Source organism: Mesocricetus auratus, unplaced genomic scaffold (assembly GCF_017639785.1).
Source record: "Mesocricetus auratus isolate SY011 unplaced genomic scaffold, BCM_Maur_2.0 Super-Scaffold_100676, whole genome shotgun sequence".
Classification (NCBI taxonomy): domain Eukaryota; kingdom Metazoa; phylum Chordata; class Mammalia; order Rodentia; family Cricetidae; genus Mesocricetus; species Mesocricetus auratus.
This window is the reverse complement of record NW_024429266.1, coordinates 49,534,104-49,557,947: the sequence shown is the minus strand read 5'-3', so window position 1 is coordinate 49,557,947 and position 23,844 is coordinate 49,534,104. Positions and strand designations below refer to the sequence as shown.

At 35.7% G+C, this 23,844-nt stretch overlaps 1 protein-coding gene across 5 annotated transcripts in view; it reads left to right on the top strand.

Annotated features, from left to right (window-relative positions):
- Nucleotides 1–23,844, top strand: part of Kcnt2 (potassium sodium-activated channel subfamily T member 2) — a 350,682-nt gene that overhangs the window by 120,955 nt on the left and 205,883 nt on the right. For 3 of the 5 annotated variants that reach the window (XR_005874014.1, XM_040738287.1, XM_040738288.1), the window contains exons 4-8: nt 1,999–2,047; nt 4,476–4,535; nt 12,811–12,885; nt 13,968–14,069; nt 23,190–23,284. Coding sequence is in view for 4 of the 5 variants with exons in the window: in XM_040738287.1 (XP_040594221.1) it covers nt 1,999–2,047; nt 4,476–4,535; nt 12,811–12,885; nt 13,968–14,069; nt 23,190–23,284 (381 nt within the window). In the remaining variant the exon portion in view is untranslated. The remainder of the gene's footprint in view (nt 1–1,998; nt 2,048–4,475; nt 4,536–12,810; nt 12,886–13,967; nt 14,070–23,189; nt 23,285–23,844) is intronic. The other 2 variants (XM_013115909.3, XM_013115911.3) reach the window with 1 other exon arrangement.

The window sequence follows — 23,844 nt, the reverse complement described above, 5'->3', positions numbered from 1 at the left end:
TCCCCCTTCCTCCTTCCCTCCCTTCCTTCCTCCCTCCCTCCCTCCATCCTTTCCTCCCTCCCTCCTTTCTTCTACATCCTAGCCACAGTTTCCCCTCCCTTCTCTCCTTCCATTCCCTCTGTTCCGGCCCTACTCTGCCCCCAACCTCCAATCCACTCTTTCACAAAACGTGACATATCAAGTTGCAATAAGATTAAGCACCTCCCCATGTGGGCAAGCAAGGCAACCCAGTATGAGAAGTAGGATCTCAAAAGCCAATGAAAGAGTCAGAGGTAGCCCCTGCTCCCACTGTTAGGAGTACCACAAGAGGAAGAAGAGGGAGTGGGAAACCAAGCCAGACATATAATCTTCCACCTGTCTATCCTGTCTATCTGATATGCTGGAATCGGTGCCTAGCCCACTTGTCAACAGAGGCTTCATCCAGCAACTGATACAAACAGATGCAAACCTACAGCCAATAGGCAGAGCTCGGGAAAAAAAAAGGATTGTTGGAGCCAGGAGCATCAAGGATACCACAAGAAAACCCACAGAAACAACTAACTTGGTCTCAAAGGGACTCACAGAGACTGAACTGACAACCAGGGAGTGTGCATGGGACTGATCCTACGCATTCTGCGTATATGTAACAGTATAATTTTTATTTTTAAAAGCTACAATGTGTGGTAGAGTGATCTGATCCAAAATTTATTTTAATGAAAAAATACTACAATTCCAATTTAAAAATTGTAGATGGCAAATGAATTGATTTTGGCTTAGAAACTAGTATGATCTCAAAAAGGCCAAACCGAAAACCTCAGAGTGGTTTGCCTTGCCCCTATGGGAGGTTCTTAGATGAAAGTGTCAGTGTGGTGAAGATTAAAGTAGATGGATTCTACATGCACTTGGTGGGGAGTGAAGTGGTTTACTGCCTAATGGGTTAAGTGCTTGGAAATGCAGAGAAGAGTGTCTGAGAGCAGACACAACAGACTCCAAGCTACTTTCTGAAATCAGCAATGGTAATAGGACAACAGACTTTGTGGGGAAATCCCTAGATGGAGTAATTGAAGATGTCATTTAGCCAGAGAGATGTACCACTGTGAAACTTGAGAGTACTATATAGTAATGATCAACACAGTGGCTTTCTGTAGTCTCAAGTAAACACAGTTGGGAGAGTTTCTGACTATCTTATTATTCTACATACTACAAAAAGAAATTTCAGTGTTTGGAAACACATTTAATGCTTTATGAGATTTCTGACTTTTCATGACTTCAAAGAGTGGGTTGTTTAATTGTATTGGACAGTTATGTTTGTTTCATGAAAAAAGATATTGCAATAGTTTTCATCTTTTCCTGGGTAGATTTTATTTTTCTGAATGACAAGTTTAATCAGTGCTGTGTTATCTCTGTGGTGGTGTTCATCGGGGAGGTTAAACAGTTTGTTACTATCAGAAAGAGTAACAGTTAAAGAACACTCCTAAGAACCATTATTTCAACTAAGGACAACAACTTATATATAGTTTATATCGACCTCAGTCACCTTGATTTTTATGCAAGTTAAATGTATTTTATAGAAATGCAAATATAAACTATTCATATACTCTGCACTTTTAGTTACTGTCTACATTCTGATTATTTTTGTTGATCATTTTGTATTATTCAAATACAAATAATTTTAAAATAATAAAGTATTTGCATTTGTAGAATAGCCACTAATGACTTTTTGAGATGTACCTGTCTTGCCATATCATTCTAACTAATGGCTTGTCTTATTTATCATTTACTATTAACAATGATAAAAAGTAAATTAAAATATGATGTGTTTTTATTGGGGTAGAATCTAATATTAGTAAAATTCTTATATTCAGGACATTACATTTATGTTTCTCATGCAATTTCTATATTTTATCACCTTTTATACGCTAATTGCTATTGATACTCTTACAAATATAATCAAGATTTTAAAATAAATGGACTTATTCACAGTAAAAAAAACTGACATTTTAATTTTTCTTTCCATAGGTCTCACATATTTTGGGTTAACAGAAGTCTACCTTTATGGGGTTTACAGGTTATGTACAATTTTATTTTATTCTTATATTTCTAGATTCATTATTATTTCACAGAGAAACACTGTTGGGAAGTGAGCTGTTGATGTTCAAGTTGAGTTTGCCTTTATGGCTAACCTTAATGTATAGCATAGACTAACATTTTGACTTATTTCTTCTTGTTTTCCTGAGTCTTGCATTCTATCTTTTGTGATTTTCCTTGCAATCTGAATTAGACATCAGAGGGTGTTGGAAAATTAAAATAGGTAAATAAACAAGAAACAAAGCAGTATCTCAACCTTCCATGTCTCCCAAGATACTTTACATGAAACGCTTTTGTAAATCCTTTAAGAGCAGTCAAATACCACATTTGTGGGTCCTTTTTATTTAGAGGAATGTGGGAGAATTAAATAAATGAATGTATAAGCTTAGAGGCCAATGGAGTCTTAAGAAAGTAAAACCCTAGACAAGAGGAAATTGTCTATGTCTCAGTTACACATCAGGGTTCCCTGGAGTCAGCCACATAGGATTAATTTTTGTTTCTATTAGTCTTGGTGCACAGATTTGTTTTTTAAGATCCTGTAACTTCTCATTATATTTATGTGCTATAGATTTTTTAAATTTTCTGTTAGTTCTTAAAAGGGCAAATTAAATGGAAGATAGGACCACTAACATAAAGAATAATTGGAGGTTGCAGGAAAAATTTTATGATTCATTGACTGCATTCACTTTTAGTACATTGTTATCTAGATCAGGAGTTTGAGTGCCCTAAAAAGCCAGGCGGATTCTTTTTTCATATAATGTACGATAGTTAATGATTTTGAATATGCTGTGTGATGATACCTACATCTAAGTGAATTTAATTACGTTGATTTACACTGACTTCTCATGCATTGCAAATTGGTATACAAATATCCTTTCCAAATGCCTTCCCAAATATTAGATCTCTATTAAAATAAGTCCTACAGTCTCTCTTATAAATACTTTAACAATCATTAATAAAAATTTAGTATAAATTAATATTTCACAAAACCATATAGCTTCCCGTAATTGTTTTTATTTAACTTAAATTCTACTCTGGGAGGTATGCAAAATATGTCTTAGAATTTTTTGGAGCTCACGCAGCAATATGCTATTAGAAACTGGCAGAGTTATCATGAAAAAATGTTTGTGGAGAAAATCAAAATATTCTTAGCTTCCTATTATATAAAAAACCAGTTGCATGCGTGCATACATGAATAGATCTTATTCGCATTGGTGGACATTCATCTGTTTTCATTGTACTAACATTTACGGTTCACTTAAATTAAAAAGTTTCATTTTAGTAGGGAATACAATTTGAAACTACAAGAAATAAACCGAGGTTTAAATTGTTTTAAATCTTAATTATACAAGAATTACAGTTATTTGACTAATTTCTTCTGTGCTAGTGTATTTCATACTAGTCTCCATTTTAAACTAATGAGAAGGTAGGAAATGTATTTCAGTGGGTGAACACTTGACTAAAATTTGAGAGGCCTGGGGTTCAGTTCCTCAGCATCACAAAAAGTAAACACATAATAAAATGTCACATAGGAAAAATTTCCATATTTCTTTACCTACTTTTCTGCTCCAATGTGTCCTGACGGTGCCAGTAACAACTGCATATACTTAAGAGCAAGTACAGAAAGGCTTTGGTCTAAAGTGAAACAAAACCAGAATTTCCAAACAGAAGAGCACAATTGGTCACAGAATTGTTATGTAATCTCAAATTATCTTGCATGACTGAAATTGCCCATTAGTAGTATGTTCGAGGATGTTGGCATTGCAGTGTCCAAAGTAGAGGAAATGACCCAATACACTCGATTTGAGCATTGTATTTGGTTTTCTGAAGGGAAACACTCATTTAAGCAGTAAAGTTTTGGGGAAAGGCAATTGTGTGTGATCCTAATCTTTGTGGATCTTTCCCACCTTTGTCAGTCTGAATATATAACCCCCCACATTTATACTTAGGAAAAGCAATTAACAATAGTCATTAAGAATATGTGAAATTGATGTGTGTGGTGGCACAAGTCTTTAATCCCAGCACTCGGGAGGCAGAGGTAGGCAGATCTCTGCGAATTCCAGGCTAGAATGGTCTACAGAGTAAGTTCCAGGAAAGCCATGTCTATTACACAGAAAAACCCTGTCTTAAAAAACCAAAGTAAATAAATATATGAATAAATAAATAGAAAAAATATGTAAGATTATGAAAACATGAGGTAGTAAAATATTGTGTGCCTCTCTTCATCTGCTGGTTGAAGTTTATGTACTAGTACCACTTGTATGTGTCTATGTGAATATATAAATATCATATGCAGATATTTATACATATGTATAATTTCTCATATACTCATACACAGTTACTAGCACATTGTGAAAACCTATTTTATTTACTTTGCATTTTCTCATTAGGTTCCAATTTGTTTTTAGGTCTCAGTGGCATTGATCAGTCTGTTTGAAACAATACTCCTTGGTTATCTCAGTTATAAGGTAAGATAGTCCAATTAGTTTTCTACTGCAGAACTAACTCACAGCTAACATTTACCAAGTTTTCTTTTTTTTTAATAATTCATACTTGGGGATAAGGCAAGCTCTTCTTAAACCACTTTAATTATTCAGAGCCTCTCTAGTATGTGATAAAAAAACTGCAATAATATGGTAGGGTTTTCATTGGTGTCTTAGAAGTACTTCACTAATTCCTGTGTGTTTACTTACCCATTATAGGCATGCTTCTATTGAGGCAGTGGAATGGCACTCATTTTTATTGTTTTCAATCTCTTCAACAAATTAAAAAAACAATCGTATCTTTTAGGGCTTATTTTAATAAATTATTTTAATTGCTGTTGAAGTTCTGTTTGGTTAGCACAGTATTTATGCAGTGCTCCTATTTAATGAACTCCACACTTCATGACTCTTTTTTTCAGTAGGTTTATAGTCTAGAGAATGCCATGATGTGGAAGATTACACAAATAAGCACAACATAAATCAGAAATAAGAAGCTGAGTTGAACAGTATAAATAAATATCATGGGGGCAGGAAAAAATGGATCTAGGTAGGAACTAGAAGGAACAGAATTGGTTTTGGAGATTGTGACATTGATGGTGAACAGAGAGATGTGATATTAAAATACATGAGAGTGAGGATTAAGATCTTCTAGAAGATTCATTTAAACTCTGTTCATGTTCATAGAAATGATAAAGGGAGTCAGAAAATTCGCAGGCATACAATCAACACCAAAATAGAGTCCAAGAACTTGAGGGGTGGAACTATTCACCTTGTAGGTTTTAGAGAGAACACATAGCAATTGGAAGACAGAAAAGAAAGTTGAGGTAGTAAGTACTACTTTTGTTTTATGTCACACAGAGCAACATAAGAATAAAAAAGTCATAATTTTGAAAGAATTGTTGTTAATTATCTACTTTATTTCCTAATTTTCATCCCCCAATTTTTATCAAGTAGTCCTTACAAATTCAGTCAAGGTTTCTTCTAGGTCTACTTTATCTGAGTAGGGTCAATATTGTGTGAGAGTAAGTGAACTATGAAAATGCCTGAGGTTTCTCAAAGAGGTAGTGAGTTCCTCTTCACTTTCACAAAGCGGTCTCAAGGGATATCCACTGAGAATAAAATTTGTTTCAACTGCAATGTTGCTTTACTGGGGCAGGAATTTCCTAGAAGCATTGAGTAACTCAGAGATGGCCTTCTAGTGATGGAGACTATCTGCATTGCTTGAAGAAAGAAAATAGGTAGGATAAAGAAGGATGAAAGAAGAAATCTCATGTAAGGGAGTGTGAAACCAGACAAGAAAAGTGGGACTTAGACCCCAAGTGGAATGAAGTTCCATCCTCATATGAGAATATGGAAGATAAGAGGTGTGAAATCACATATATTACATTACCTAGTGATATTCTGTATTGACAGAGGGAGTAACTTTGTAATCTGTGTCTCCTGGCAGAGAATGTTTACTATAAGTTTGTCCTGATGGACAGATTCTCAAATCACCGAAAATGCAAAATAGAAATGCTGTGGTTGCCTTTAAAATTGTTTACTCTTCAGCTGTGCAATGAATGTTGAATGCAAGGCATAGGAGACTTACATCTAACTAAGTAGGCAAGTGGGCTGTTTTGATGTATCAGTCATGTCTCTTTCGCTTGTGCATGCTTATTTAATAAAACATAACAGACAAATATTAATATTCATTTGTGAATGCATTGCCTCCAAATTCCAACTAAAGGTAACATGAAAATGGTTTTTCTGCTTTGCTAAAAGGTCTCCCATCTCTGGTTGAAGAAGTCATTTAAAATATACAAAGAGCTTCAGGATAATTTTCCATTGCAATTATATGATGATGACATTCATAATTAATTGCTTCCTATCATTGACAAAATGAGAGCAGAACAGCATAAGGCTTAGCAGACAGAACTTGATGATATATAATATTCCTATTATGACCTCCATAAACTTTAATGGCTTATCTAGAAGAGAAATAGATGTTAAGGTCCAAAAAGTTACAAAGGAAATAGAAAAGACAAAAATGAATTTGTGGCAGTAGAATAAATTTCTGTTAATTATCTTCTTTTCCCCTCATAAATTTAGTCAAATGTATGAACTCTTTGACCTAGCCAGTACAGTATTGCATAACTTCTTTGCAATGAATAAATTAAATAATTGTTAATAATTTACAGCCTATAAATAAGAATTTAAAATGTGTCCCTTTCTACAAACTAGGATTTAAAAAAGTAGAAGATAGGCTTGCAAAAATTGTATTTAATTGCATTTTAAATTCTGTCTATATTTAATATTTTTGATATTTGGAGTTCTGAGAAATCAATGTTTATAGACACTGAACATATATTTCTTATATGTATTCATGTAAATATATTGATATTTATATGTTTAATATTAAAAAATAAAGTATTAAACAAGCATCATTCTACAATGAGAAAGAATTCAGTTTTAAACAGTTAAAAGAGTGTAATGCCTCATGGAGACTAAATTTTAAGTACATATGTAAATTAGCACATAATGAATTAAAATCCATGGCATGAAGAATATTATTTCCTTTTATTTAGATGGGTAGGTCTGTGCTCATTTAATCCTTTCATTCATGTTCCTAACTTCTTGGCAAAACATTCAAAATAATTACCTAACACCAAAGTTTTTATTCTACTGGCACCATAAATACCCTCTAAGTCTTTGTCAACTGCTTTTAATATAGAGCTCTATTTATACATACATATTCATCAAATCAAAGGAAAACAGAAACAACCATCAGCCTGGTTCCCAAACCTCTACAAATAAAAATTCATTACACCTAGAAGCTTTTGTTAAGGCTGTGATTACTTGTTCCATAATTACCCCCAAATTGTATTCATTCTGAGAAATACAGCACCATAATAACTTATCTGAAAAAAAAACCTTGTATTTTCTAGATGTGTTCAAGTATATCTAAATACTTTGGTTTGTTTTCCATGCTTTGACATTTGAAATTTTTATATCGCTAATCATAATTTAACACTGTAAGCTTCATTATATACTATTTGAAATCTATTCAGAGAAGATAAACCATCAGATTTTTTATTTTGCAAATTGAACATTCTTATTTTTATCCCCTATGAGTAAATGTTTAACTCCTACACCTAAGGCTCTGGAAACATTACAGAAGAGGGGGAGGAAAGGTTGTAATAGCCAGAGGATCAAGGAATTCTGTGTGAGATATGTCTCCTAGTAACATCAGAAACTACCAGTAAATTCTTAACAACAAGACTGCACATGCATAGGTTGAACAGAGAGGATGCCCATATGGAGCTGGAAAACCCCACAAGGCTTTCACCGACAAAAAGAAGTACAGGCAACTTCAGAAAACTGGAAATGGGAGGGGGGCCCTCCCCAGAAAAGAACACTACAATTGGTTATCCAGTGCCAAACAATCAGCCCTGAAGACATACTTTCAAAAGTAACAGTATATGGACCCATCAGGTTATATATGTGTATGTATAAATACTTATATAATTGCAATAAAACCAATGAAAAAAGAAGCCATGACTTTGAAGGTGAGTTGGAGAGGACTATATGTGAACGTGTAGAGAGAGGATAGGGAAGGGAGAAATATAATTAATATACAATCTCAAAAACAAACAAACACAAGGAATAAAATATTTATATGTAATTCTTAGGTTCAAACCGGGCTTTAGAACACCTAGGCTGCCATATTCCTGCAACTTTTATAGTGTTTTTTTGGAACTGATGTCTGCTGTCCTTGGTGATAATATCTAGTCCCTTTTCTGTCATGGATTTTGCTACAGTTTAAGGACCACCATGCCCATAGTAACTGAAATGGTTGGATTAAGGTTTATTTACATTTTATTGAACTCTGCCAATAAGAATAACCTGGCATTATACATGTGGAATTGATAGCAAGTTATCTCTTAGAAGGAGAAAATGCTTTTTGTTACTGTAATGAAAGTGAAATTAAGTGAAATAAGTGATATGATCTCTAGAGGCACTTTGCTTGTCTTTAGATATTGTTTATAGTTTGTTGCATAGTGGTTTTCCATCAATGCTTGCTCTATTTTTCATCATAATTTAATTTTTTCTTGTGGATTCTTATAAGGCAGATCCACTGGGAATTCCTAATGATCAGTGAGACTCATGGATCCTTTCTATATTTATTTTAATATGTATTTTAGCGAAGATAATTTATGAGTGCATCACTTAGTTCAGATGATCACACACAAACACACACACACACACACACACACACACACACACATACTCACTCACTCACACAATGAATCAGCCATGATGTGGCCAGCATAATGCAATTACAGTCTTTACTTATTTAGGAACTTCATACCTCGTGGCATTTGTGTGAAAAACAGATCAAAGCATCGTGTCTTGTCTATGAATCACTGTATGTGCTTTAACATCTACTCTAGTGTGCTAGCTGTATCAAAACCTTCTGTTTGGGCCAAGTCTTTCCTAGAGTGACTGATGCCAGGAGGATGCAAGAAATACAAAACAAAATGATACAAAAGAATAATAAAGCTTCTCAGAGTAATTTAGCATATAAAATGAAGTCAGGAAGGAAGACCACTTGAAGACATGTATACAATGACCCCATTATGCCACATTTTATGGATCAAAATTACTTGAGGGCTTGGGTAGCTTTTAAGAAAGCTAGAGAGATAGCTTCGTGCTTAAGAGTGCTTTCATCTGTGCCTAAGCAGAGCGTCACCCAAGTCAGGTGGTCTAAAAAAATAATCTGTGTAATGCCAACTCGAGAAAAATCTAATGCTTCTATTATCCTCTGGCACTCATATTCAAGTGCACATATGACATGCTGACACACACACCTACATGTGATTAAAGCTAAATTAAAATATAGAGAACTAAAGATACACCAAATGAGATAGTGCCTTGTACTTTATAATAGGACTTTTTCTTGTTAAAGTGTGTGACTAGTGGAAGAGTTTTAAAGTGGCAATGTATGTTTGGTAATATAATACAGTTAAAGATTTTGTAAGAAAAGTGCTGTGGGACAGGAATGAGTGGGCAGATTCTAATCAGGAGGTTTGACTAGATAAGGAAGGGAAAGCAAGCCACAATGTGAACTAGAAAATTTTCTTGTTTTATTTGCAAATTTTAATGTCATTTGTGTGGTATGGGTAAGCATAATGTAAAAGGGACCTCAAGGATACTTGATTTGTGTTACAGAGAGAGAGCTCAATCAGGAGCAAGGCATAAATTTGGCTTTCTGGCATATTACATTCATGATTTCAGGACCTCAATATAGAATAGTGGATTAAACATTTGACCTTAGTCAGAATTTCAAAGACAGGGTATTGATATGGATGATAAACTGTTTGGACATCACAGGTTATTGTTGACTATAACTTATAGCTAAAGTTTAGATAAAAGTCCTCAGAATGACATGCAGACATGCAACTTTGAAATCTTCTAGAAAATTTCTGTTTTAAATAGTTTCTACATCTAGTGATTTGCATTTACCTATATCTGGGCAAGTTTCCAATTACAAATTTCTTTCGAGGATTTTCAGTGTAGATTATTGACAAGGTATATATTTCTTTGAAAAAATTAAAATATTACATTAAAAGAAAGGAGAAGATGTATAAAATCATTGAGAATTCAGTTAGTCATTTGTCTAATTACTTTAGTCCTACTAGCTACATAAATAAGCCCAATCCTTGCTACAAACTCTTGAGTGGGAGGAAGACATAACAGAGGGAGAAATGTAAACAAAATTTCAGAAGTAGAAAGTGCTTGGCAGGTCCAGGGAGCTGTAAAATTTAATGTGGATGAATCTGTGGATGATTTTAGAACGGAGAGAGGAACGTTCTAACTACAGGCTAACCTAGCAGCCAGAGTAAAAATCGTAAGTCTTCATGGAATGTAACTGTGGGCTTGGAGTTCTCTCTCTGGACAACAGAAACACAGAAATTTATAAAGAAACCCATGCCCTAGTACTAGAGCTAATTCAGAAACAAAACCAGCCACATCAGTTTTAAGGTGCCAGTTTTAAGGCATCTTTAGTGGTTCAAGTGAGAATCATTTTAAAACATCATGTGTTAAACTGAGATGAATGTCATAAGACATTGCCATGAACTGAATTTCTTCACTGTATCACAAGGACTAGGAAAATGAATAGTAATCATTTACAAGCTGATGGAAAAATATTACATTATAATATAAATAATATCCTGATATCAGTAAAATCAGTTAAAACTGACTTTTTGGAGATATCTGAGTCACTGTCAGTAGGGAAAAATCTGGTCATCCTATACTTCTCCAAATCCATGCATCCACCTTCTGGTCCATGCCAATTGGATGGAAGCAGCAGTTGATGCATCATTGTAAATTTTCTTGCGTGCAGAGCATGGATTATCTTCTTCCAGACTACCCTCATCATGGTGTTCATCCACACTTCCATTTCCACTCTGTTTCCAACTGACTTGGGGCCCCAGAGCAGAGGAAACCCAACAGGGACTGTGGTCACTATCTCCCCAGCATCTGGTCTGACATCCTTTGGAATGTCCACTGCAAGAGCTTCCTCCTCCTCTATGAGAGTTCCTGGGTCCTTGCCGAGGCTTTTAGCTGAAGCTCACTCATGTAGTGCCTTTGGCTAGCTTCGAGGGGTCCAGTAAAGATCTCACGCTCCTGAGGTCACCATCTGTTGCAGTCCTCTGTCACCTCAGGCACACACCTCTTGATGGAAATCCACTTAAAAAAGGATCAGTTTCCTTCCTTATTTTCTATATCGAATTCTTCCTCCCGAAAATATTGCCATAATTGAAGGGGTTGTGTCTTGCTCTTAGCCCAGCTCTAATTTTTTTCTTTCCTTATTTTTCTTCATGTGTTAGGCAACGGCTAAATATATCTTCAAGTCTGCATGAATCTAAGTGATTCCTTTGAGTCCTTTTTACTTAGTTTGAAGGGATGAGAAAATCATCATTTCACTCATAACATTCCTTTCCAGAAAAGATATTGGTGTGCTCCCATCCCCCACCTGCTTCTTCCTGTACCACATTGGCTATACCATGAGGGAAGATGATGAGCTAATGTGACAGAGAATTTTAACATCTTAGCACCTAGGAAATAGATGCTGTAGCACAATGCTTTGGGGGGTAGGGACATACTTATGCTACTGCAATATACCGAGCTATTGCTATGTGGCAATCAAGATTTCTAATTGTTTTTCCAATGCATGGATCTCTTCATAGATTAAAAGTTTGAGGGCATTCTTAGGATTTGCTATTGTATTGGTCTGTATTTCACAAAGGAATGGTGACTCTGTAATATAGTTCTGAAGTCTGAGAGTCCTGTGTGAGGCAGCTTGATGGATTTGGGTTTTTCAAGGCCTGTATTTTGGTTCACATTATGGTATGAAAGTGTGCATTGTAGAATGTAAGAGGTGAGACTGCAAGTCAGGGATACTCACATGTCAGGGTTAAAATCTGATTGTTAAAATCTGCTCCTGTGGGAACTCACTGGGATCCCACAAATACAGTATTCAGTATTGACTCCCTTCAAAGTCGACCCTTCCTTACCAGGCCTTACACTCATTTCCCCCCTTAAGTCTCTATACAGCTTTTAGAACATGGCACGCACATTCAGGCCAAACCCAGACCTTAAAATCAAGGTCAACTTCAGGGGTGTTTCATCTGCTTAATGAGAAAGGTTTCCACAACAGCAATATCCCTGTAACTGTTTCAATGTTCTCATAGCTTCCCTTGAAACTGTTAAGAGGCCCCATATGTTCATTATTAACTGAGGCCTGAAAACTGCATATTCAGTTTTGATTAGTTTCATAATGTAGATTGGGAGATTAGAATATACATGATTAAATACTCTTCACATTTGATTAAACTTAAGAAAATAATACCTGTTGATTTAACAAATAAAGATGATTTACAAAAGACTTGTGCTACATGACAATGAGTTTGTACACTTACGATAGTGGAAACAAATTGTGTCAGTTTACCTTAAGGTCCCTTTGTCATACTTTACTTACTAATACGTTATTTTAGAGCATATTGTAGTATTCAAATGTTATAAACACTATGCCTGGTCTACTTTATTTCTAACATTACAAAACTGAAGAGCATAATTCTGGTTAAAATTTATTTATAAGCTATTGTTGCATTCATATACAGATCCAATACTCTTAATAAAAGTTTTGGTAATACTAGAGAATTTCTAATTCCTGGCACTTCTCTGACTTTTGCTTTTATTCAAAATTTATTTGTAGGGAAATATCTGGGAACAGATTTTACGAATCCCATTCATCTTGGAAATAATCAATGCGGTCCCCTTCATTATCTCAGTAAGTCCAAGCATCTTCAAAGGAGTTACCTGTCATTAGATTTTGATAAATTCTCTATGTCTAAATTCTTTTACATAATATAACCCAAGAGGCATGGATTGAGACTTTGAATAGAATCTAGTGCCTTAAAAGGAATAAAGTCAGTATGATGACTGAATTGCACAGTTAAATGAAATCTAGTAAGTTCCAGCACAATAGAAAGATGAAACCTTTTAAACAATTATACAGTTTATGCAAAGGTCTCATTTGAATAGATGTCAGTATTGTTTAAAGATCCTCAAAATTACATTATTTGTTATGTGAAATTTTAAAGATAGATACTAAATAGTGTGAAATACTTACCACAATTCTCATACGGAGAACACATTCATTTCTAGCTTGCTTATAGAATTTTCCCACTTCAGTTCTTCATTGATAGGAATGTGAATGAGAGCCCCATAGCCACCTCCTCAGAGTTCTGAATTTCCCCTCCTGCAACAACCCTAGGCTTCCTCTGTAGCCCCCTACATATAGAATTCTGAGCAGGCCATTCATATCATTAGTTTATAATATCATTTTGATACAGCAATAATTACTGTAATTAGAACCGTTTGAACTTTGTTTGAAAAAATGGAAAATAAATAGGTATTATCTGGAGCTGCTCCTCACTTCTTACATTTTAATTTGAGTGACTTATCTACAGAGAGCTGGAACTAGATTAAATGACAAGCTAACTAACTAATCAGTTCATGTGAATGCAGCTTCTCAGCATCACTTAAAGTGGTGGAATCAGAGGACAGTGATATGTTGCAAAAGACTCTTCTTGTACCTTTTCCACCTCAGATAGAGGAACAGCAAAGGAAGAGGCACATTATAAGATTTAATAATAGATTCAACATGGATACATCTGACATCTTCTGGCTTTATGCTTCTATAATGATTTCCCTAAGAAAGGCTTCAGCAATGAGTAAAAGACCATTCATTAGTGTTGTTTTTAATGTATTTAGCACTGTTTTTAAATCTCTTTTTTTATTCTTTTATTCTGTTCTATGTTTCTATTTAATCCTCTTGAAGCAATTTCTTTCTACAAGATAAAAGTTTAGTTTTTGCTTGTTTTTCAGATATTCTGGCCTACCTTAAGGAATCTATTTGTCCCAGTTTTTCTAAACTGTTGGCTTGCCAAACATGCCTTGGAAAATATGATTGTAAGTAATAAAAGTAAAGTAAAGTTTAAAAAAAATTAAAGCTTTCACTATGTCTTACTTATGTTGAATGTTTTGGTAGAAAAAGATTATTTGCCCTCTAGTCTATCCCTTTGCCATTTCATCAACCCCTATAAATTTACATAACATATACAATTTATTCAATTTCAAGGTTATTGAAATTTCAATTATTTTCATGTAAAAACTTTTACCATAATTCACTGTCTCAAAAATAGTCCTATTTAAATGTTTAGTGGTAAACCACTGCTATGTACTAATGTACTATATAGAACACATAATTAGATAGCATATCATAGTCAATGAAAGGTAAGTGATTAATCTGCTATATCCAAATAAGAATGGAAATTTGTAAAATGCTTGCATTCCCAAGGTATTAAGTTGGTTCAGTTATGGGTAAAGAAAATGGTTCAGGCTTTTTAAATTCAGCAATCCAGCAGGTAACTGTTGCTTACACAGGTCCAAATGCTTGAGCAGTCCCTCTGAATAAGAGCACCCTTCATTTTTAAGTCTCTTTTTATGCATGTGTGGCTCATAGTTCATAAGCCTTATGGTTTAGAGATGTTTTATCAATTATGAATTGTGAATAATTTCAAGTTTCATAAAAATGTGGGGTTTTGTCAGGCTCTTTCAGAATGAGTGGCTGTCATTTGTGATCCTTTTCCTAGATTCATTTGTGTTGAACAGTGTGGCAGATCTAATCCAGGGGCCTGAGGGGGAGAAAGACTTGCATTCACTGCTTTGCTGTAGTCTTCCACATCAAAGGCTGATGCTCCCTGGAAGGAATCATTTATACCCATGTGTGGAAAGTGTTCACCACAGTTTTCATTACTTACAAGCAAGTTGTAAGGCATTCATTAATTAGTCATTCTTTACTCCAGTACTCATGTGTGTCTGTAATAAGATGCTTTGCTCGAATGAAAAACAGTTTAAGGAAGGAAAAGCTTATTTAGTTTGCTGTTCCAAGGAATCCAGTGCACCACAATAGGGAAGGCATTACATCACTACATGAAAGGCATTTCAGCAACAGTTTGGAGCCCTGGGCACATCTTGTTTTTGAGTCAGAAAGCAAGACAGTGGGTAGGAAGTGAGAGGAAACATTAAATCCCAAGTTTTACAGCATGGCCTCAGCTCCTAATGTTCTCATAACCCTCCTAAACACTGTCACACCAAGTGTTCAAACACAGGAGTCTTTGGGGACATTTCTTATGCAAACTGCAACATTCTACCTTTGGCCCATATATGCTCATGACTTCCTAGTAAGGCAAAGTGAGTTTGTTCCTATTTCAAAAGTCTGCCTTTGTTATAGTTCCAACACTGCTCAAAGACCAAACTTTTCTGAATTCCAAGACATTTTCTCAACTGCGAGTCCCTGAAAAAGTTAGACTCTTCTAATATACAATGTCAGATAAATACTTCCATTACCAAAGGATTATGGCTATAGTAAAGAATTGCCAATGTAAGACTCACCTATTGGGGAAAATGTGAAATTCTGAAGCTTCGTGACCTAAGGCTTGTACTGTAAATAGGTCAGCTCAAATGATCATCCTGATATTAATGGCTACTACCCCTAACACACATAGCCTCTCTGCTCTCTCTTGAGATGGTCCTTATATGGCTACAGCTTCTCTTAGTGGACATCCCAGGGTCCAGCCATATCTTATATTGTACTTTCTCCACTGCAAAGTGAACTTCACTATTATAGCTTCATTCAGTGGCCTGTCATGGCCTCCTTTAAAGATTCTATTCTTGTCATGCATTTCCTGGCCACAGTAATCCTTTAACAGCACAATGAACACTCTAGAACAAAAGGAAGCAAATTCAACCCAGAGGAGCAGATGCCAGGAAATAATTAAATCGAGGGCTGAAATCAATAAAGTAGAAATGAGGAAAACAATACCAATAATCAATGTAACAAAGAGTTGGTTCTTTGAGAAAATCAATGAGAGAGACAAACCTTTAACCAAATTTACCAAATGGCAGAGTGTGAACATGCAAATTAACAAAGTCAGAAGTGAAAAGGGAGACATAACAATGGACAGTGAGGAAATCCAGAGAATCAACAGGCCATATTTTGAAAAACTATACTCCACAAAATTTGAGAATTTAAAGGAAATGAACAATTTTCTGGATAGATATCACTTACCGAAATTAAATCAAAAACAGATAAGCAATTTGAAAAGACCTATAACACCTAAGGAAAGAGAAGCAATCATCAAAAGTCTCCCAACCAAAAAAAAAAAAAAAAAAAAAGCCCGGGGTCATATGGCCTCAGTGTAGATTTCTACCAGAAATTCAAAGAACACCTTATACCAATTCTCATAAAAGTATTCCATGTAGTAGATGCAGAAGGGTCTTTGCCAAACTCTTTTTATGAGGCTGCAATAACATTGATACCCAAGCCACACAAAGACACAACTAAGAAAGAGAACTTCAGAACAATATCCCTCATGAACATTGATGCAAAAATACTCAATAAAACACTGCCAAATTGAATCCAAAAAGAAAAAAAAAACATCCACCACTGTCAAGTAGGTTTCATCCCAGGGATGCAGGGATAGTTCAACATACAAAAATCCATCAATGTAATCCACCATATAAACAAGCTGAGAAATAAAAATCACATGATCATCTCACTAAATGCTGAAAAAGTCTTTGACAAAATCCAACACCCCTTCATAATAAAGTTCTTGGAGAGATCAGGGATAACAGGAACTTACCTTAACATAATAAATGCTATATACAGCAAACCAACAGCCAAAATCAAATTAAATGGACAGAAACTCAACACAATTCCTCTAAAGACAAGGCTTTCCACTCTCTCCATATCTTTTCCATATTGTCCTTGAAGTTTTAGCTAGAACAATATGACAACAAAAGGAGATTAACTGGATACAAATTGGAAAGGAAGAGGCCAAGCTTTCACTATTTGCAGATGATGTGATAGTTTACATAAGTGACCCCAAAAACTCTACCAGGGATTTCTTACAGCTGACAAATACCTTCAGCAATGTGGCAGGATACAAGATCACCTCAAGAAAATCAGTAGCCCTAGTATATATAGACAATAAATGGGCTGAGAAAGAAATCAGAGAAGCATCACCCTTTATAATAGCTACAAACAACATACAATATCTTGGGGGTAAGGCTAACCAAGCAACTGAAAGACCTGTATCATAAGAACTTTGACTCTTTAAAGAAAGACTTTAAAAAGCCATCAGAAAATGGAAAGATCTCCCATGCTCTAGGATATAGAGGATCAACATTATAAAAATGGCAATCTTACTGAAAGCAATATACCAATTAATGCAATACCCATTAGAATCTCAGAAAATGGACTGATCTCCCGTGGTCTTGGATAGGTAGGATCAATGTAACAAAAATGGCAGACCTGCCAAAAGAAATCTACAGACTCAATGCAATCCCCGTCAAAATCCCAGCAAAATTCTTCACAGACTTTGAATGAAAAATTCTCAACTTTATATGGAAAAACAAAAGACCCAGGATAGCCAAGACAACCCCGTTCAACATAGCAGTGTCTGGAGGCATCACCATCCCTGACTTCAAGTTATGTTATAGAGCTGTAGTCCTGAAAACAACTTGGTATTGGCACAAAAATAGACAGGTAGACCAATGGGATCTAATTGGACACCCTGATATTAACCCACATACCTACGAAAAACTGATTTTTGATGAGGAAGCTAAAATTATACAATGGAAAAAAGATAGCACCTTCAACAAATTGTGCTGCCATAACTGGATATTGGCATGTAGAAGACTGCAGATAGATCCATGTCTATTGACACAAAACTTAAGTCCAAATGAATCAAAGACCTCAACATAAATCTAGCCATACTAAGCCTCTTAGAAGAGAAAGTTGGAAGTACCCTTGAACAAATTGGTACAGGATATTGCTTCCTGAATATAATACCAGTAGCACAGACACTGAGATCGATAATTAATAAATGGGACACACTGAAACTGAGAAGCTTCTGTAAGGCAAAGGACACAGTCAACAAGACAAAAAAGCTGCCAAAAGAATGGGAAAATCTATTCACTAACCCCACATCTGACAGGGTGATCTCCAAAATTTACAAAAAACTCAAGAAGCAACTATCCAAAACACTAAAGGTTCTAATTAAAAAGCGCGCGGGGGGGGGGTATAACTAAATAGACACTTCTCAATAGAGGAGTCTAAAATGGCTGATAGAATCTTAAGAAAGTGCTCAAGATCCTTAGCCATTAAGGAAACACAAATCAAAACAACTCTGAGATATCATCTTACTACTGTCAGAATGGCTAAAATCAAAAACATCAATGACAGCTTATGTTGGAGAGGATGTGAAAAAAGGGTAACACTCCTTCATTGCTGGTGGGAGTGCAAACTTGCACAGACACTTTGAAAATCAGTATGGAGATTCCTCAGGAAAATGGGAATCAATCTACCACAAGACCCAGAAATTCCACTCTTAGGCTTATACCCAAAAGATGCCCGTTCATACAACAAGGATGTATGTTCCACTATGTTCATAACAGCATTATTTGTAATAGTCAGATCCTGGAAGCAGCCTAGATGCCCCACAACTGAAGAGTGGATAGAAAAAAATATGGTACATTTACACAATGGAGTACTAACCAGCAGAAATGGAATGGAATCTTGAAATTTGCAGGCAAATGGATGGCACTAGAAGAAACCATCCTGAGTGAGTTAACCCAGTCACAAAAAGACAAAGATGGTATGTACTCACTCATATATGGATTTTAGATATGGAACAGGGGAGTTTCAGCCTATAATCCTATTTCTAGTGAGTCTGGGAAACAGGGAGGTTGCCAAGAGAGATATGCATGATTCCCCAGAGAAGTGGAATGAGGCAAGATCTCCTGAGCAAATTGGAAACATGGTGCGAGGGGAGAGGGAACTTGGAAAAAGAGAGGGGGAGAATAAGAGGGAAGAAGAAATCATGGGGGAGCAGGAAGGTTGATTCTGGGGAAGAACACAGGAGAGCAGTATGAGAGATACCATAATAGAGGGAGTCATTACAGGTTTGAGCATTGAGCTGATACTAGTGAAATTTCCAGAAATCTACAAATATACCATCAACTGGTCTGCTAAGCAATAGTGGAAAAACTACCTTAATAGCCCCTTCCTGATGATTAGATTGGGCAACACCATATAGGCCATTCTAGAACCTTCATCCAGTGACTGATGAGAGCAAAGGCAGGTACCCACAGCTATACACTGAACTGAACTCCAGGAACCCAGTGACAGAGTGGGAGGAGTGATGAGCAAAGGGATCAAGACCATCCTGGTGAAACCCACAAAGGCAGCTGACCAGACAAGGTGTAGCTCTTGGACCCCAGAATGATGGCTGAGAGGCCAGCAGGGGACTGATCCAGACACTCTGAATATTCTGTCATTGAGGAAGTCTTGGCAATCTCTGTGGCCTTGGGTAGTAGATCAGTGTTTACCATGGAGTACGAATGAACTTTGGGAGCCCTTTCCAAATAGAGGGATGCTCTCTCAGCCCGGACACATGGGAGAGTACCTAGGTCCCGCCCTTGATGAAATGACAGACTCTGTATGTCCCCCATGGAGGGTCTCACCTTCCCTGAGGAATGGTGTGGGGATTGGGTGGGGGGCTGGAGGGCTGGTGAAGGGGCAGTGGGGGAGGGGTGGGAGACGGAAATGAGTTTGACCTATGAAGCAATCATGTTTCTAAACTGAATAAAAATAATTTGGGGAAAAATAAAACCCAGGTTTAAGATGATGTGACCCCTCATTCTTGTATGCTTCATGCTTGCAAAACCAGTAGTTTTTGATGAGATTGTCAATTTTTGCCTTCTCCAAGCTGGGAAAGCAGCTGCTTGTGTGCTGACCCCAGGGACAGCACTTGATTGCTCTTTAGGGTGCTAATCTTTTTAGCAGTAGCAGCTGCTTTTCATCTCGCTAGCCTTCAACTTTCAGTTTGTTTATTTTACTGTCAAATAGCACATTAAATAGAGCACATCTTTCAGCTCTAGTTGTTGCCCTTTCTTAATGAGACCTGTGTAAGAAGTCAATAGTAACAGTGTCACAACCTGAATATTACCCTACATTGAACTTTTCTATGCTAAACATAAGTCTATTTATCTATTCAATCTCATGAAGGTTGTGAGTGTATAGGCAACATGTTTCTAGATTTGTTTTCAGAATACTACTCCAATGACTTCCAGCCCTGTTCTCTATAGATTTCTTGTTCCCCTCTGAAGTCGTGTGAGTTGAGCCTCTGTTCTTTTACACCGCTACCAGAAAAGCCCATTAAGTTCTGCTTAACACATGTTAAAAATCCTCTGACCCAAAATTCAAAGCTCTCCTATATTGTGTTTGCGTTGTAATACAAATGAATAACTTCTACCTTACCTGATTTATCAGAGCAAAAAATGCACCTTCTGAGTACTTGCTTGTTTTTCTGTTTATTTTGTCATTACTATGACCAAACACCTGAATTTAAAAAGCAAATTAGTGAAGAAAGGGTTTATTTGGCTTATAATTATAGGCTATTCCATCATGGTAGGACATGTATGATTGGTCACATCATTTTTGTAGTCAGTAAGTAGGGAGACAGTAGGAAATGGAGTTGAACTATAACTTTCAAGTTCCCCAATGACCTATTTCTTCATCAAGAATCCATATTCCACTAATGGGCTGGTCAGACGGATATGTAAGTGAAGTCTCCCACCACCCAGCTTGGAAACTTGATCTCTGTCCACATGGTTGGAGAGACCGAACTGCAAGTTGTCCTCCAATTTTCAAATAAGAGCCCATGATATCCACATGCACTCAAAGAGGTTCTACGGTATCCAAATGCACAGACACACATGTATGTATACCCTCTTCACACACATAGGATGTGAATTTTAATTACAAGATAAGGAATCCACAACTTTTGAAATCAGTGTAGCAGCTGTGGTCTAAATACTGCTACAAATGAATCTATGGAGACATTTCATTTTCAAACCACAGCAGACCTGCCTCCTACACACTGTACACTTAAATTGGCATCTGATTTAATTTCTGGGCTAATGTGTTTATCTTACAAAAACTAAAAGTAATTTAGTTGCAAACTTGCAATGAGAATAAAGTGTAAACACACACATATATGACATGCAAGATATTGTGTCTGGTGTATGGAAGATTTAATATCTTTGATTGCATTTCATGGAAAATTACACTTGTTAGTGTTAACACTTGTTTTTCTTTTAAATGACCTTTATGGCAGACATTATGCCAAAAGCTTTGAACAAAGAATTATTAGAATAACGTTTGAGCATTCCCAGCAGAGTGTTCCTAAATACTTATGTGAAGTAATCCACGGTTCTCAGAAAACCACACAGCCAATGGCAGGAAAATGTGGATGAACGTGGCCCATGGAGTAGCTCCTGCTGTCTTCCTTACCCCGAAGAATTACGATTTCACTAAATAAATTGCTAATGAAAAAATGCACTCAGAATCAAATCGATATTTGTGCATTGCTGTGTACTAAGCTGTTAGAAAAATAACCCTGCAAGACAGGAACTATTAGTCAGTCAGTATTCAAGAGAAATAGACTGTTAGCAATATTAGTGTAGGACTCACTAGCCATTGCTGTCCTTTGCTTTTCCAGCTCTCTCTAAATGTTGAGTCATAGATAATTTTCCTGATCATTAGCCCATATGCTCTAAGAAGCTAAAGAATAAGAGATGAAATTCAGGCCAGTGAACTCAGTTGATTGTTTCCATAACAGTCATGGCTTAATGCACTAAACAAAAACTAAAATAATGAACTGAGACTGTTTTATCAGTGACATTTATTTTCTCATGCTTCCCTAATTAAGAGATGGATAAAAGTGAATTGTTAAAAGTTCGAGACTGACAGAAAATTGGGAAAAAATATGAAAAAAAACAAATACTGCCATTTGATTCAACATTTTTAATTATTTCCATGCTCTGTTTGATAAATGCACACAAGTCATATGTGAAAGTAACCGACTCAGTTTTTTAGTTGAAATTGTCACATGCTCTTAAGTAGTGGGTAAAGTGTTGTGTAATTAAACACCTCATTGTAGAAATAATCAGTATTTTTAAAACTATTATGTAGACATATCTTAAACTATTTTCATATTACATATTTTATACTAATTGTGATAAATATCCATTATTTATACAAGAAACATTTCACAGTAAATATATATATATATAACTATGAATTCCCATCTTTTAGGATTTTAAGTGACTAAAGTTTGGAATTTTTTCTGTAGCCACTTACTTTGTGATTACACAGAATAAAAATGACATGCTTTACTATTTTGGTCTGTATTACCAGGTTGCCTTCTAAAAGCTTTATTGTCTGGGGAATACTGCATGTGTCTGTTCAACCTTCATTCATATTTCTTTTAGTATTAACACTACTTCATTCATATTTCTTTTAATATTAACACTACTAAAATCAAAATTAGTATTTATTCATTCACATTTCTTTAATATTAACACTACTAAAATCAGCATTAATATTTATTAATGGGCAATTGTTTTTTTACCAATGTTACAGGCTGCTCTAATTTGTGTAGTTATTCATTGGTGATTTTTAATAATATTTGCAGTTCCCTTTCTCTTCTCCCTTCACTGATACATTATTTTCCTGAAATTTGCATTTTTTCCATAAGATCATTAACTTTGGAAGAAGTGATTATTTGCTTGTTTCCTGTTTTTGGTTTTGTCTTTGAGATGGCCTGTTGGTATACAGTCCACCTGGTTTTGAACTCACATTTCCCCTTTCTTTGGCTCTTGAGTACTGAGGGTACGCTCTGCACCATTATAGCAGGCTGGGTACATCTGGGAGTAATAACTGCAACTTGTAATCTGTTTTCTGCAATGTAAGTAAGCCGAAATTCAGTGCTTTGTTGGTCTTCCCAAAGTCTGTCTTTGTAATATAATTGTATTGTAAGTTATGTTGAGATCCATGTAAAATGAAAATATACTCATAAGTTAATTTAAATATACATATTATATATAGAGAGAATACTTGATATTAAATTCATGTATATTTAGTATTCATCAAAATTTAAAATATGTATTTTACTATTCTAGAATGATCTTCATAGAGCCATTCAGCGAACACAGTCTGCAATGTTTAATCAAGTTTTGATTTTGATATCTACACTACTATGCCTTATCTTCACCTGGTAAGACCATATTTAGTACCCTCTAAATGTTTTGTTTTATTTCAGTTTTATGGGAAACTGCATTATACAACAGCTTCTTCAATATTTGGCTATTGTAAAGATATGCTCACCTACAGAAGTGAAATAACATCTTGTTCAGTCTTATTAAGAAGAGAGCACATGTACCATTTGACCTTGAGATGTACGGTAACTGACGTTTTTTCAAATGCTGTCAACAGCCAAATCACATGGATTTGTTCTGCATGCTGTGCTTATCAGAGATCCATTTTTTTCTTCAAATCATTGACATATGAGCAGCCTCATCTCTCTGTTTTCTTAAGAGTATAAACTTTGTTGAGGATGTTGTCAATGCCTGTCACTCACCTAATGCCACTTCTCTGTCTGCGCAATGTTTCAGTGTGGGACCTGATGGAATGCAGTGACAGGAGTCTTTGCAGGGCAATGTAAGGCCTGGCACTTTGATTTTTGTGTCCTAAAGTTATTTTTTCATTGGGAAGTCATATTTAATATTACATTTACAGCGTTAAAATGGGACATGATATATCATGTGTTTGGATTCA